This window comes from Parus major, chromosome 4, assembly GCF_001522545.3.
Source record: "Parus major isolate Abel chromosome 4, Parus_major1.1, whole genome shotgun sequence".
Taxonomy (NCBI): domain Eukaryota; kingdom Metazoa; phylum Chordata; class Aves; order Passeriformes; family Paridae; genus Parus; species Parus major.
The window spans coordinates 31,282,177-31,299,239 of NC_031771.1; the positions used below are offsets into that span (position 1 = coordinate 31,282,177).

Below are 17,063 nucleotides of genomic sequence, written 5' to 3' on the forward strand. Positions count from 1 at the left end.
ATGTTCAATTTAAAAGCTACTTTCATCTTCTGCTGAATTCATCAATAACCCTACAATTTCTGAAACAATTTCTTATCAACACAAAACTTTCCCAAGATACTCAAAAAACATACAAATCTATTTCAGAATAGTGTTTTCAGAGTAGCAGCTCTAGCTGAATGCAAGCCCATAAACTACAGGAATTGGCTGCTAAAAGACACCTGGCCTATAGTTCATGATATTCAAGTTACATTTCATATAGTAAGTTCTCCCCTAGGATATAGAAAACTGAGGTCATGCTCTTTGATTTCTGCTGTACTTGATTAGTTATTGCTTATTCTTCAGCAAGTTATTGAGAAAGATCTACAACAAAAATACATCTGCAGAAGAACAAGTAAGTTTATAAACAAGGTAAGTTTCTACAACTCATGTACTGTAAGCCAGTGTTCAAAACAGACTTGATTTGTGTGTTACAGAAACATTTCAATTTAAAAGAGCTACAGGAAGGGGTGAGTGGCTTGTGTCCAGATATAAAAGAAATATAGAATTTTAAGGCACAGAAGAGAACACTAAAAAGAAAGTAGCAGAAACTGAGTATCATCTTAAAATTCAACTTTCAGCTTTACTGTTTAATATGAAATTTTGAAATATGTCCAAATAAGATAAACTATGTTAACTACTGAAAAGATTTTGCATTTCTTGATGTATATTCCACTTGAATAAATTTTAAAATATTGGAAAGGACAGTGTTTTCTCAGGATAGTTGTACCTGCAGGTAACAATCTAGAAAATTAATGTACATGTGTTTACACACCTGATCTGATATTTACTGGCACTAACATTATTTGCCCCTGCACATCAGATCCCTCCACAAATTCAATGCTTTGGATACTTATACTACATTAGTAATGAGGAACTTAATTTAAAAGAAGGTTCCAAGTTTCAGTGCTGGAAATATCCAGTGGTTTTAACATTTTCTTAAAAAAGAACCAAATTATTTCAGACACCACAGTAGTTTGACAGTTTATCATATTTCCTTTTTCTGTGTGTATGAAATGTGAATTAGGCTGTCAAAGTAACTGGTGCTACAATTAATCTTTCCAAAGTAGCAGAGCTTAACTTTCTGAAATGTCCAAGTAATACAGTCCTATCAAACCCACCAGTAAGGCATTACCTACACCAAAAGCAAACAATTCAACCAATTAATCTATTAAAAAACAACCCCACACTATTGGAATGAACAGCAAAAAAAGAAACTGGCCAGACAGTAATGATCTTAACACAAATTAATCATCTTAATGGAATCACTAGTGATTTCACAGGAAGCTTGTTCACAGGCTTACATTAGCCACAGGCTGAAACTCTTCACTGGAAAAACAGAGCACTCAAGATGGGAGAAATTCAAATATAGTTTGCAGAAATCAGTCCCAGTAGTGATTAACTAGGATGACTACACTGTCAGCTTGGTTCAACTGAGAAATCCAGTGTCAGACCCCCTCTAAGAATGATATCAACCTATCCAATATTGGTCAATGGTACCGGACTAAAACTAAATCTTTATAGTTAAATGCTACATTAATAAATCATTATACCTGACCATTTTATCACTGGTATTTCAGGATACACTTAACATTTTCAAACATTAATGGTTATTGTGAAAATTAAGACTTGGCACTCAGTCTTATTTTCATCATGTTACTAAGTGATTTAAGGAAATAACAAAGCTATTTTTAGTGTAGTAAAATACAGACTCCTAGCAATTAACTAGGAATTTGATCTAGCAAAAGAATCAGAAATTCCACTTCTCCAAACAATATAGGAGGCTGCCTATGGAGGGTAACTAGACATCCATGAGGTAAGAACTCTGGGTACTTAAATGCTTTTGGATGAATATTTGCTCACAAATTGTGTTGTTCCATTCTAAGAAGAAATCATGAAACAATACTGATGTGATCATAAACCAGCAATTTTTATTTAGAAACCCTCTAAATTGCTCTTAAGCTTTCTCCCAAGAATGCTGATTTAATTGCTATGTGTAAGAAAATAGAGAAAACAACATAAATTGAACAATGACATTGAACTAGGTGAGAAACCATAAATCAAAGAACAATATAGAATAATTATTTCATTTTTGTGGTTTTTTTAACTTTAAAGCAAAAGTTACTGGGATGATGCAATACTATTTCATATTTAGAAAAACACTTAAGTATTCTGTTGTTTCATAAGACTTCACATATTTTCCTCAAACTTTTCTTAGAAAGCTAATACAAAGTGTTTGAAGATTTCAGGATTCTTCCCTGTCCTACAAATCTACTTGGCAGCCCGTCATTACACATACCTGTTCCTAACACCTCAAGCCAAAAATTGCTCAGAACAGCAATACACAGCTAAATAACAATATCTAGTCCTTAACTAATTTTACACTGCTGGAGTAAAACCCTTAACCTCCTTTTAATCCCATATAACTCGATTACTTCTTAAACCTTTTTCCTAGGGAACAATTTGCATCCTTTAGAGGACATTTTCTGTGCCAAACTGCCCTGGTTTATAATAAAAATTAGGTACATAATTCCTTCTAAATGAAAAATAAAAGAAAAGCCCAACCAAATGATAAAAACATCAAACTACCTGTACTTTGAAAAGCAAAGAGGCATTATCTAAGAGTCACAGTCAAATTTCACAGAATATACACAAATAAAACAGATTCTAGTTATAGATCTTTAACTTCAGCAAGCACACCATTTGCTCAAATCCTTCTTTAAGAAACTCAAAAGCTGCAGGAGGAAAGCAGGAAGACTTCCAGACTCATATAGAGTCTACTTGTCAGAAAGGACAAAAATAGAACACAAAAAATTCTTCCAAATTCAATTCTAAATGATAAGACCGGGAATTCTGATCTGAATTGATACTCAAGTTTTTCACATAAGATGTTTTATTTCTGATACAATGCAACTGTACTGCCCAGCTTTCCACTAATCTAGGGTCAGGGAGGGCGGGGAGTTAACAGGCTCACTAACTCTAGCCCCAAGGATGGCTGCTGCTGTTCACCTTCAGTTTCAGAGTTTATAGTCTCATGCATTTAACTAATTTACTTATTAATTAACTGTTTAAAACAGGAGTGGTATTGATTTAGATCCAGATTGAAAAAGGAAAAAGCTCTTTCATCACCCCTTTTTCCAGTTCTGTAATACCAAATACATAAACTGGTACAGAAAAGGCTGTTCTCTTCACTGTTTCTTGCCTGGAGACTCCAAGCAACACCAACACTTCAGATGTTTATGGGATTGACCAGGGACTTGAACCTGGTGCAAAGGTTGAATAGAAAGGGACATTTATCTCTGTGAACAGTGTCAAAGAAATCTCCATGTGGATAAAGTACCTGCTGCAAATCCCTACAGCTGATAGAACAGAAATAAAATTTTGACTTTAATTTTATCCTACCCTCATTTCTAATTTTCTGGTGAATGTCATAAAAGGAAAGTGACGTAAAATATTTTTATTTTAGTGAAAATATTTAAACGTGGACAAGCCTAGTCAAGGAGGGAAATAATAAATAGCTTAACATATTTCTGAATAAAGATGAGGAAAAAATACAAATGTTAGAAACATCTAATGACTGAGAAACTTCTTCAGAAAATAGATCTGAGACAGGTATAACAGAACTTCACTTAAAATGAGTGAAATAAGCAGGATATACCATAATAGGAGCAGAGATTAGATACAGACTTCAAAAAATTCAGTTATATTTATACAGTGGTATATCTTTCCTAAGCCTGGTTTTGACTTGTTCTGCCTACAGAACTGTACCTTACTTGGGACATTTAAGAATTAATGATGCCAGATGATCAATCTACTCCTGCACCAGGTGAAAGAAACAACTACTGTGTAAATCCATCCCAGGACTTTGTTTTGCCATAAACCCTGTGATATCCCACAGAATTAAGCCACACAACAGATGCTTTAATAGCTCTGGCAAAATAGGTTACTCAGCTTTAGTTCTGAACAATATTATTATCTATATAAACAACCTTTTGATACAGGGTGAAAATCTTGCCTCAGAAATATTGTCTTGCTATGCACTGTGCAGCTTTTTTAATGCTTGTCTGACTTTATTTACTTCTACTTCATAGCTGTCACCCTCCAATTTACTTGACTTTCTGTACTGTTTTGCAGAGTGCAACATGTGATTCATACAATCTGCAATTCACTCGAGGAGCTGGGCATGTAAAGGCAGCACAGAGGCACCTACCTACCTACACCTCCAAGAAGCAATGCAGCAAATGAATCAGACACAGACTTTAAATACACAGACAGAAATCCTTGAAGATGAATTAACCAAAATGAAATAATTTGATTCAGGTCAGTGAAACTGAAAGATTGTTTTGTACCCACACTTCACAAATGGCTGAAGAGGGAAGGCGGGGGGGGAAGAGCTGCAGAATAACAACTTATTCAGGAAAATAGTGTATTGAAAAGGAAAATAAAATCCCCAGTCAAACATGGTAACTTAACTAAATTTTAAAAAAATATTTTTTTCTTAAAAAAAAAAATTCATTGTACTTCATAAATTGCAATGACCTTGTAATTCTCTTATAGCTAATAAAGAAAAAAACAAACAAAAAAAACCCCCAAAAACCACAAAACAAAAACCCCAGAACCCCACATAATCTCTGCATTTACACTACTTTAGATCACTAGCGAGGTTTCTCTAATGAAAAGGAGTTACTGGATGGATGACTTAGTTCGTTCTCCAGTTTGTCTCTTTCCATTTTTCAAAATGCAAAATATATCCAGAAGTCTTTTTTATAGACTCAATGGTCAAATAATGATTTGAAATAAGCAGACTGGCATAATTCCACCTCTCACAAACATCAGTGAACATATCCTCAGTGACCTTGATCAGACAAGATCCCTTGCAAACCAGGTTCAGATCCAGTCTAATACAACATCATCTCAGAGAAACCCACAGTGAAGATTTGATAAAATGGAGAAAAGAGAAATCCAAAATCACAATCCAAAATCTTCAAGCAGGAATGTTTCACTTCCTGAAAAATTCCTTAAAAATACACTATTACAATAACTTTCTTTAACAATTCAAACATTATAGACTTGGCTGACTACACATTGCTTTGAAATTATAATTAATTCAGCATTATGAAGATAATTTTCTTTTTTTTTCCTTCATTTTCCTTCAGTCAACCACTTCTCTTGATCAACACAAGACATAAAATAATACATCACAATGTCTTTTGTTTCATCCCTATGCTTGATTACTCTTGGCAGGTTTTTTGGTCTAATGAGCAAGCTGTTTGGCTACAGCTACCTAAATTAAAACAACTGAAAAATTCATTTGTCAAATCTGAAAATACATCTACTTAATTTTCAAGCTTAAATTTGTTTTATTGCTGTATAAATGAACGATGCACATTGACATATTTTAACTCAGTTGTATAAATACTGTGGAAAATTTTACAGCTATAGCAATTATAACTTCAACTTTTTTCAGAAATTAAAAAAAATCCTTCTGATATAACTAAGCAAGAGCAGGATCTGTGTATGGGGGAATGAAGCATGTCGAAATTACTAACCTTTATCTGCATTAAAATAAAAAGCATAGATATTTCTAGAAGAAGCAGCACTAAACAGATATTACTAAACAGATGAACTTTTTATTATTAATAATGTTTGACAGCAATTTGCAATATTTTAGGGGAAATATTTCCTACTGATCATGCTGTTGAACAGTCCAACTACACTCAAATTGGGCTGGAAAGCCACAGTCCAATTGTAAAAAAATTCAAGATCCCCTTAGTTTCCAGCTAAAGGACTATCTGTTTGACAAGAAGGATCTTTTTAAAACCTAAACTATGTAAGATGCCATCACACTTTACAACCAGATAAGCACTGTTAGAATCAAGTATCAGCTTTGCTTCACAGAATAATTTCTCACATTTTCTTTAGGTATTATTTTTATAACTTCTCCCACCTTTCTTGGAGAAGCTGGAGTTCAAACAAACATTTTCTTGACAATCTCTAGTTCGTAGCAATACTTGCCTTGTTCTTATGTGGTATTTATAGGAATGTAAGAAAAGATGTAGTTCTTCCAGTCAGTGAGCTGAAACTATTGCAGATAACTGCCTCACAAATCTGAGATATGAATTCAGAATTATTATTCCATTCTACACACCACAAACATTGTTAAACCCATGTCACCTTCAGTATATATCCAAAAATGATCTGCAATCCATGGAATATCACATGGTAAAATAAAACTGCAGACATGGTGAGATTGGACCTATAAAATACTTCTAATATTCTGTGAGGCTTTTTTCTCCTCAGAATGAGGGACAGACAGCGTAAAATCACTTTACCTTTTTCTTGATCTGAGGTACCAGTTAACGTAAACGTGTGTGCTCTCTCACACACATGTGGCCTCATTCACTTATAATTTAAAAAAAATAAAAATATATAAAACCCAACACAACAGCTCAACTTTTCCATGTGCTGGACCTCAAATACTCTATAATATTAGTACTTCAGAACCTTCTAGGGAAAAAATGTTATTGTCTTCCAGTGAGTTACGTTACTCAAAAACATATTTTTATAGAAGCTGTGCTACAATCCAAATCTAGAAAACTTGGAGGAAAAAGGGACAGTTTCATACACCCTAAGAAACAATAATTTTTACATATGAATGAAAAAAGGAATGAGAGAAATTGTAAATATTCAGCACATGTAAAAATTATGAAAGAATAAAAGATAGAAGGGTATGGTAGCTTTTGTCCAAACTACAGTTCTACCACTGTGTAAATCCCAGTTTATAAATCCATATTCAGTTCTATTGAAGAACACTGAAACGTTTTGAGGTTTTATATGTCTATTCACTCTGCAGTAAAAATCTACATAGTTAATTCTACTTCTGCATATCCCTGCCTCTCCATCTTTTTGAGACTACACCCGCAGACCTCGGAGAGAAATCTCATGATTCATAATCATGCTACACTTAACTTGGCTAAGACATTGCTTACAGTAACTACAAGGCAGTCTTGGGCATATACACATGCTTTGAGAGCATATTTTCTTTTGACAAGTCATGAATATCAGCAGATATCGCAGGTGGAACCATTTGCCTCTTTTTCTACATAACTCAACATAACTGAGTCTTTCTTAATAGTGTGAAGAAATTCTGTCCACTCATGCCCCCAGTACCAGAGTTCATCAAAACAGGACCTTGCAACTGCCTACCAAGAAGTCCTAACTAAAGTTAAATATATACACATGTGAAAATAAGCACATGTATGAAAAATTGAACAGTTTAACAGTTTAGGAGAGAAATGCCAGACTGAGTAAGATTTAGAAAATAGTTAAGTACTTAGTGTGCTTTAATCCAGTTCACATATGAAATATTGTGCATTATTTGCAATACAGTGAGCCAATCTGACAGCCCTCCGCTGGCTTTGTAAAGTAGGCACTCTTCACATTCATGTTTTTTGTTCCTGGACATTGCAAACAAAACTGCCTACCTATTTCTTAATATGCTTAAAGATTTGTACACCAGATTAACACAACAAGTATGTATCCTGATGATTATCTTAGTGAAAATTCTGAAGCCATTTCTCTATCTTCCCTAAGATTTGAATTGGTTTGTATTCCAACACCAATTGTGATTTTTCACATAAAAGCAATTGGCTTTTATTGACAACACACCAAGAAAATTCTATGAAGATGGTAGAATAGAAATCATTTTAAACAGAAAATTAGCATAAGAAAAATCAAGCACTCATTTCAGTCATTTTGTATTTGGGCCAAAGAAGGAAACACTTCCAGATCAGACCAATCTGAATTTAAATGGTATTCTTCCTTATTCTTCTGCAAAACGGTACAAATATGTTGCCTAGATCATCTGGGATTAGTGCAGATAATTAATTCCCTCCCAGTGCAGGCCTTAGAGAGCAAACCCTTATCTGTGCCAGCAGCATACAAAGATTCCTGAAACCTGAAATGCTTTTGCCAAAGTAGAATTTTTGGGTGTAATATAATCTGTCAGGATATAAGTAAATAAGCCACTATACACAGGCAAGCATGTTGTCAAATCCAATGGCCTACTCTGGTCCTGAACTTTAAGAACACAAAGAGTTCTCAGAGCTTGGCAAGGACTTTCTAAGTCTGACCAAAGTGGTTCATTTACTCTGTTGCAAAAGGCTGGAAGGGCACTTTCTACAATGGATTCTTGTCACTGCTCCTACCAATCAACTGTTTTCACTTCTAAGAATCATTGCTTGGGTTTTCTCCTAAAGTGATGTTCCAGTCACCAACTCAAGCCCTGCCAAATCCTCAAACATATATGCACCATTAAATATAGATCCATGCTCTTCATATTAATAAATTCCCTCTGTCTTAAGGAATAGCTGGTAAAAGAGATAATTTTTCACATGCAGTAGCATATAACAAGGAGTGAGTTCTGTACTTCTCACTGCTATGCTACATAGATTTAACAACTGGAATGAATTTCATCATCAAGAGCAAACTCAAAATTGTCAAAGGAGCTTGTTTTCAGCAGTATATAGGCCCCAGTGAAAGTGCATTACATAAAATTGATGACTTGCACACTTTTTTAGAGAGAAACTGAACAAGCTGCAAACTGACTCTCTTCGGAGACAATGATTATGTATCACATGAGAAAATAAAAAAGTTAGTTCATAAAAATTTTCTGCAGCAAAATGTCAAGCACTGGATAGTCTGTAATAACAATATATTAAGATAATACTTTCTGGAAATGGTAAAATACCAGAAAATTTGAATTATTTTAATCTTTTAAACCCATTCTATTATTGTGTTCTGTTAAAGCAGCCACTTGCAAAGAGTAACAGAGCAGTGAAATTCACATCTTCATCATAATCTGAAATCTCTGTCATGGGTTATAATTTCATTTTCTCTCTCTCCTTGTGTCCTGACCAAGGTTGCTACTTTAAACTGCACCACCTTTTTAGGTACATCATTAATTCCTACATAATTTCCCCTACTGCCATCTATCACTGTGAAATGGGAAAGTATAAGTGAAAAACCATTAAAAAAATCTAGCAAATAACTAAAGAATGCCCAATGAAACTCTGATCACTGATATAACTAGCCACTAACTTTTCTCTTTCAGAAATCAAATTTCAAGAAATATGAAAATTACAAAAACTTTTAATACAATCCCCTACACTAGCATTTACTAGCATTACCTCCCTAGTATTTGTTTCTAAAGCAAACAGGCAAGATTTCTAGCATTAAGCATAGTGGGACTTACAGATGCAGAAAAATAAACACTCTATGGTTACTAAGACATGAAAATATGACAGATATTATATATCCAAATAGGATAATAGATATAGGATAATAGAAAAACAACAAGGAATAGGAGAAACACCATTCCAAAACCAGTATCAAAAATTTTTAAAAGGCCTACATTAGAAACATTGACAAAACTACGGCTATTTTACTAAAGTACTTTTTCTATACTGATAGAAAAGTGATAGAAATACCTTGGTTAGAATAAAAGTTTCCTTATGCTTGAATACATGGGAGTTGCTCTGAAGCTAGGTTCCAAAAAAAGTAACTAGCTGCTGAAAGATTTTCTTATTTCCTTCAGCATATTTCACGGGGAAGGGAGAGGGTGCAGGGACAACATGTGAGAGGAGTCATGACAACATGGACATGACACAGAAACAACACACAACTGCTTCAATTCGGGCAAAGGAGTCACACTCAGAAACTGCCCAACCCTTGCAAACGCACTCATCTATTATTTCTCTTTTCTGCAGATAGTTACATCAAATGCTTCAATTATTACGAATTAAATAGAAACAGGGGAGATAGGAAGAAAGGATTAATGGCATAAGTCTAAAAATATTCTAATTCTGCTCAATCCACTGTTTTCTACATTCTGCCACCCCTTACAAAAGCTCTTAGGCATCTTTCCCTTCTGATTGTAAAGCCAAGATAGCCTATGCAGTTTCTGTTAATGTTTCCATCTATTTGTGTATTACAAAGCTATTTATACTACACTATAATAAGCACAGATGGTTAGAGTCAATCCCAATAAGATTTAATGGAAAGACAAGAGAAGACTGGGTATCCATAGCCACTAAATAACCTACAGCATATAAAATAAAGATTATTCTTCAGAGAAAGGAGATAAAGATAAGATGAAACAATGTTATCAGCTTTACCTTAGATTATGAGGGCAATCTAAGGAAAAGCACATTACCATTTACTTAACATCTAAACGTTAGCTATATAAAGAGCTTCCAAGTTAATGCCTTCCAAGAGACATTTAAGAGTTCAGTGTTAACAACAGTTTGAGATCAGTAGACTCTGCCTTTTCAGACAAAAAAGTATTTGGCAGTAGAAACAGGCAGCAAAAACAGACCATAGAAAATGTGAAAGAAAAAAGGAATCCATACCTGAGAATGAATCAAAAGCACATATAAAAATTAGAAACCTTTGTCTACAATACTGAAGAAAGGGGAAAATAAGATTTCCATGACTTCTTCCCATTATAATTTATTACATTCAATTTAGAAGTTATGAACAATTGAACAGTTTTTAAATTTCCTTAATTAATTGAAATGAATAAAAACTTCTAACACTTTCCCATATTTTACAGTTTAAGAAAGAGTGTTCGGGTCCTTATTAGTTTCATTTCAAAGGCAGTAATTACAGTTGAAGGTACAAAATACTTATTCTTTCTGTCAGACCTCCTAGGCTTCAAAATTTTTCCTCCTTCACCATAATAATAAAACTCAGATCATACAAAGTAAGTCATGGAAAAAAGTGACCGATACTACTTAAGAAGTGCCCATAAGCTTCAGCTAACAGACTGGCACGTGGAAAAGATTCTAAGCCCCATTTTCAAAAGTAACTTCACATTATTACAAGATCTTGGTTTAACTTAGGCTTAAGGCAACATAAAAAAGAAACAGCTCATCTTTCATGTTTTGCAATTCCATTTTTCTCCTGATGCCATGATCATGACATATTTATGTCATGAGAGAGCTGCTGTACCCACTAGTAAGTTTTCTTTACCCTGAACCATAAAAAGTACTGAAGAAATAAGACCACCAAACCTTTTTTGCCACAACTAATGAGTTAACATGACTTAGAGAAAAGACAATGAGTGCTGCATTATCCAATCCAAAATGCTGAACTCCTCTACAGTATATTTAGGATCCTCCATAAACTAGGAGGGCTTCTTGTCCATTGCAAAAGTCTTGTTGAACAGAAGACCTACTCCTCAAGTAAAGTTACTGGTACTCCACTCTGGAAGCATGAAAACTTTCTGTATACTTACATGGTAATCCCATGGTGAAGTGCAAAGAACCTGTGATAAATCACTTTTAAAAGGGCCTTGGCTTGCTCAGTTGTACAAAGATGTAGTTGTGATCCACAGCTGGACAGAGATGTTCTGCCCACAACAGTAACACACAGTTGGCATGGAGCTTAATTGAGAGGCAGTGTTTGTTTTTGAGAAGCCTTAAACCTCCACAACAGACAAGGGAATAATTAATGCTGGCTATTACTGAACTTGATATGGAGACCTAATATTTGATTTATCTCCTTTCTAAACACAGAGGTTTAGTTTTTCACTAATGTTGAAAAAATATACCCTTTAAATACTTCCAAAAGACTCCTCTAGAAAGCCAATACAAGTTGCCCAAACTTGCCACATCTTGTAGAAGGCATTATGTTTGATGGTCAATGTGAGAACACCCCACAGCAAAGCAGAGTAAAAAGGAGCACTTCCAGTACAATTTTCCTCTTCATAGCTGATGGGTTTTATGGTCTGTTCAATTTTCTTCTACCTTCTTTACCCTTGATAACTGTATTAATGTGGTGGGATGATAGTTAACACTGTAGTATGATGCAGCTGATCACAATGATCAACCAACCCTATTATTTCACAGCAAAACTATGACACAGTTGGGTTATGGAGTTCATTTATCAACTTAAATTTGAAAATACAGCAATCACTTAAATTATGACCTCTGAAAAGCAAAAGTATATATCACTAACAAGCAGATTAGAACCCAAAATCTCTCTTCCAGCAGCAAGTAAAATTTAAAATATAAAATACAATCTTTTTAATGAACACAAATGCACAAGTCGACAGATTTACAGCATTATGCATAATGAAGGTTTGCTGGATAAGATTTAGTTCGTTCAAAGTAGGAGAGTATAAATGTAATACCATTTCTCAACCACATTTTTCAAAAACAATAATCTTTATTTCAGACAAAGTGGAGTATATGTATATATATTTATCAAATGTCTAGTGCTATCATCATAGATAAAGCCATTACCACAAAGTATTATCAATATAACAAAATATGAATGAAGAAGATAATCCTAACAGCAACTACTGAAAAGCCTCAGTTCCCAAGCCTGAAATAAACAGAGGATACATTCCCATAGACTGGAACCTCCCAGCATCATGACACCACTGGCTGCAGAACCTAACCAGGCAGCTTGGAAAACCTTAATAACCACATCAACCCTGAGGCTTTACTGACACGTGTGACTAGTTGCAGCTACTCAGCAACTGGACTGCAGCAGCAGTAAGGCAGGGTTGAAAACTCTTCTTCCTCCACACTTCAGGCAAAAAATAAATGTACCCTCATATAGAACCCAAAATGTTGGACTTGCCCATACAACTTATGGGAGTTGATATTTGACATACCCCATCATCCCCATCTTTAAGATAGAAAGTCTCCTATTTAAAAACAAGACCATTCTCAATTTTTGCACAAAAAAATAAGTGGGAAGGTAGGGTAGCCTCTAACATGCATCTAGTTTCCCACTGTTACATGTTAAGGCACAGCTCTTGCCCAGACCTATTGCATTATTTTCAAAAGATTTGTCAGAATGATCAAGACCTTTCAAAAGAATTGAGTCAGTTACAGTTCTGCCTGCACAAAGTACTGGAAAGATCTTAGGCAATAATCCCACATTAATAACACTTAATGACAAAACTGACATTTTAGAGAATGTTAAGAGAGGTAGGTTTGGAGATTGGCTTGGGTTTTGGTTTTTTTATAAATAAAATATCATATCCTGGTTTATCAAGTTCTGTAAGGGTTCCCTTTCTGAATGACTGCGCTCTTTCTCACTGTGATCTAAAACTCTTAAGAAACTGAGCCAATGAGCCAGAAGTCAGGGTCATTATCTTTCACATTAATCAGTCCTGTCAGTTAAGTCTTAAGTTAAGCCTTTAAATACTTCTTTTCACACCAGAATTCCATCTCACCCTTACATCTGTAGGGTATTTAAAGCCTTCAAAAATATCCTACTCTGACCAGAGAATTAAATTACAAACACAGGCCTTGCATACCTTGATTTTAACTCTGCAAGACAGTTACCCCAACATGTTTCAAATGCTGCTCTCCTGTTCCTTAACAGGAGCCCACATCTGAATCACTAAGCACATTGCTAATCACAATTTCAAAACCAACAAATTACAGTCACAAGAAAAATTACTAATTATATAAATAGGCAGGATGGTAAAACTTCTCCTCCACGTTATATTTAAGTATGATAACTGGTAAGCGTTCTTACAAGATATATTTCTAATGCATTCTTGTACAGGTAGATTAACACAATTTTGGGGGGCTGTTACAGTTCTATGTTAAGAATTACTGGAAACTACCCATACTTTAATGGGAGAGCCTTGTAAAATTAAGTAAGTATTCCAGACTAGGTACCAGTCAATAACAGAACATAAGCATTCTGCACAAGAAATGAAAGCATACTCTTCTTCACTGAAGCACCAGCCTTATGAAAGTTACAGTGTAAATATAAGCTAGCATATTTGCAAATTGCCTCAGAAGAATCAGTATGCAGTACTTCCGCAAAGCAGTCACTCTTAAAACCCTTGGGGACACCTACTTGTCACAGAATAAATTATCTGGCTAATATCCAATATTACAGTACATGGCAGTGAGTACCCAGGAGACGGGCATTAGAGAGCACGTAGCTTCCTCAGCCTTGCAGGTTAGTCCTTACATAAACGACTTTGCCCAATTACAAAACATAACTGATGTACGTATTTTGGAGTTTTCTAGCAGCAGCCTTTAAATCCTAGAACATTTCTATAGCACCAGATTTTTGTTTGGTTTTTTGTTTGTTTTTTTTTTTCCAAAATCACAGGTCCCAATGCACAGGATACTGAACAGGTATTTTTCACATAAACCTAAGCTTTTTTTTTTAAGATATTCAAGGCAAACAGAAATATCTGACTACTGATTAGAAGTGCTCTCAAACACCAGAATTATGCTGTTTAATAAAAACTATGGGGAAAATAAGTTCTCCCACAACTCTAGTGGTTCTTTCCTAGTTGCTAAAGATAAATAGCCAAGTCTGCATCCCACACGCAACACAGACATAAAGCTAGAAAATACATGCATCACAAGACATGCAAGGTCTCAGAAATACGAGACTTCTTGGAGACATTTACTTCAGTTTGCTACAGCAAACCGCAGTCACCACCAGGCTGCAGAACAAGAAGAAACCTGTTGCCTCTGAAGTTGCAAACCAAATCAATGATTTACACCGAATCAAAGAAATCCAGTAGGTTAAACAGTAGAAAAAGACAGAAAATTATTTTGCATGGTTGGAATTCGTATTTTTAAAAATTACACCAACGGATGAAGGATAGTGCATAGAGGATGATCAAAGATAATATTTTCTTCTGAAAGGAACGTGAACGGCTTTTGAAAATAGGTTGCGTTCCACTCAACTTGCAGCAAACGCAGCCCAAACTAGGCGCAGAGTCGAAGCACGCCGAGGATAGAGCCACCTTACAGCGGCAGGTTTCGTAACTGATGAGATTCGGGTCAGGCTGGGGCCGCTGCACCCGGCTCCGAGCACGGCGCTCCGGACACCGCGCACCGCCGCGTCCAAACCCCGCACCCCTGGCCCCGCAATCCCCGGCCGTGAGCGCTGCCCCTTCTCCCCCGCCCTCCCTGCCGGCACTTCCGACCGGGCACGGCGAGACGCGGCGGTGCCGCCCGGCGCCGCTGCCAGGTGCCCGGGGAGGGAGGGGGCTCTGTCCCGGGCGGCACTGGCGGAGCGGCGGCGGGGCGAGCCCCTGCCCCGGCCCGGCGCCCCCAGCGCTTCCCTTCCCGCAGCGGGGCGCGAAGCGGGAGGACGGACGCGGCTCTCCCCCTGCACCGCCTGGCACCCCGCAGGGCGGGAAGCGGCTCCCGCGGCCCGGCCCGCTGGGCCCCGAAGGTGCGGGCCGAGCGCCCCTCACGGCCCGGGGCGCGCCGGGCGGTCCTGGCCGCTCCTCGGCGGCAGCGCATCGGGAACTGCCCGGCGGGACCCCCGTCCTCCTCGCCGAGGTGCCGCAGGCAATTATTTAAGAATTAAAATTCGGGGAGAAAGGGGAAAGTTGAGGCTGTGCCCCAGCCCCCGCTCCTCAAGGGATGCCCTACACCCTGCAGGAAGGGAACCAGCGGGAGCGGGCTGGGCGCGGCTGCCGGCCGGCAGGGTGGAAGGGCTGAACTTACGTCTCGGAATTTGTTCCACTGCCCGACCTCCTTGTCGTACTGGGAGATGGTCGTGAGCCATTGTTTATCGTCCAGAAAATTGCCGCTGTCCGGTCTGCCCCCGGCCGCCGCCGCCGCCGGGCTGCACCAGGCTGCTGCACACACGCACACCAAGGCTGCCGCTGCCGCGAGCATCTGGGCGAGAGGAGACACGGGCACGGGGGTTACCCACAGCGGAGCCGAACCCCGGTCGGGGGCTGCCGGCGGGGGACGGGACAGCCGCCCGCGGCGAGCCCCCTGGCCCACCTGAACGCGGCGGGGGGAAGGGGAAGGGGAGGCTGCCCAGCCCGTCACCTTGCTGCGCGCCCCGCACCCGCGCTCCTCGCCGCGGCCGGAAAGGCGGCCCCGCGCCCGCTCCCTCCCCGCACGCGCCGCCGTCTGCGGCCGCCCGTCCGTCCGCCCCGCTCCCGCGCCGCGCGCGCCGCCCGCCCCTCGCCCCGCCCCGCCCCCGCCCCGCGCCGCGCCGCGCGCCGCACCGGGAGAGGCGCGCGCCCGCCGCTCCCGCCCGGAGCCCGGCACCCCGCGCCGCCGGGAGCACCGGCGCATCCCCCTGCACCGGCACATCCCCCTGCACCGGCACATCCCCCTGCACCGGCACAGCTCCTGCACCGGCACAACCCCTTGCACCGGCACAACCCCGCCGAGACCCGCCCGACCCCGCAGCAACCGCTCGGTGCCACCGCCTCCCCCAGGTCGGGGTGGATGCCGCTGGAACTTCGCTACAGCTGCGTTGGCACCTCGCACCCCGAGTATGATCGGCGAAAACGGGGAAAGGGCGGACGCGATCCTTCAAAACTCACGGTCACGTCAAGACAGAACTTCCCGCGCCTTCGGGGCGAGGAGAGGCACAAGCTCGCGGGTCGCCTCCGAGTGCTGATGGAGGCACACCGTGATGCCGCCTGCCCGTGTTAGCCCCTTTTGTAAGGATCGGGCACTCTTCCCTCTTCTTCTAGCTTTTGTCTTTTAAACGGCAACAGTGTGTTAACTCTAAGTCTTCGATGACATTTGGTTGCTTTCCCGAATTAGTTAAATTTAATTTAGAATAGAGCAAGGGGCAGAAATAAATAGTTCAATTACCTTTCCAGCATAGCTGCCTCCATATTTAAGTTCTGACATCCTGTTGACCTAATTAATCTAATTGTTAATGTTAGCTTTATTCCCTAGACTTGAGTAACACTATGCTTTTTAGATTTGTAGTAGCTGCGTGTTGCAAGGTTTCGGTAGAGGGAGCGGGGCAGAGACTGCGGGGTGGCCTCTGTGGGGAGATGTGTGGAGCTCTCCCGTTTGGGGAACAGCTGGCTCCCAGCAGCTCCACAGTGGAGACACTGCGGCCGCAGCTCAGCCCTTCGGCAAAGCTGGCGGTGCCTCTGTGAAAGGATAGCTAAGAAAGGGCAGAAAATGCTGTGCGGAGAGAGGAAGTGGGAACAGAAACGGTGAGAAACAACGGGGAACGCCGGCGCCAGAGAGAGATGAGAACGTGCTCTCCATGGCCGAGCG

The 17,063-nt window shown here is 39.3% G+C and overlaps 1 protein-coding gene across 3 annotated transcripts in view; it reads right to left on the reverse strand.

The window, feature by feature from the left end:
* Positions 1 to 15,912, reverse strand: part of SPOCK3 (SPARC (osteonectin), cwcv and kazal like domains proteoglycan 3) — a 163,240-nt gene extending 147,328 nt beyond the window's left edge. For all 3 annotated transcript variants that reach the window (XM_015625632.2, XM_015625631.2, XM_019006448.2), the window contains exons 1-2: positions 15,861 to 15,912; positions 15,528 to 15,701 (exon numbers count right to left, since the gene is read on the reverse strand). In XM_015625632.2, the coding sequence (XP_015481118.1) occupies positions 15,528 to 15,701 (174 nt within the window). In that variant the 5' untranslated portion in view covers positions 15,861 to 15,912. The remainder of the gene's footprint in view (positions 1 to 15,527; positions 15,702 to 15,860) is intronic.
* Between the last annotated feature and the right edge of the window lie 1,151 nt (positions 15,913 to 17,063).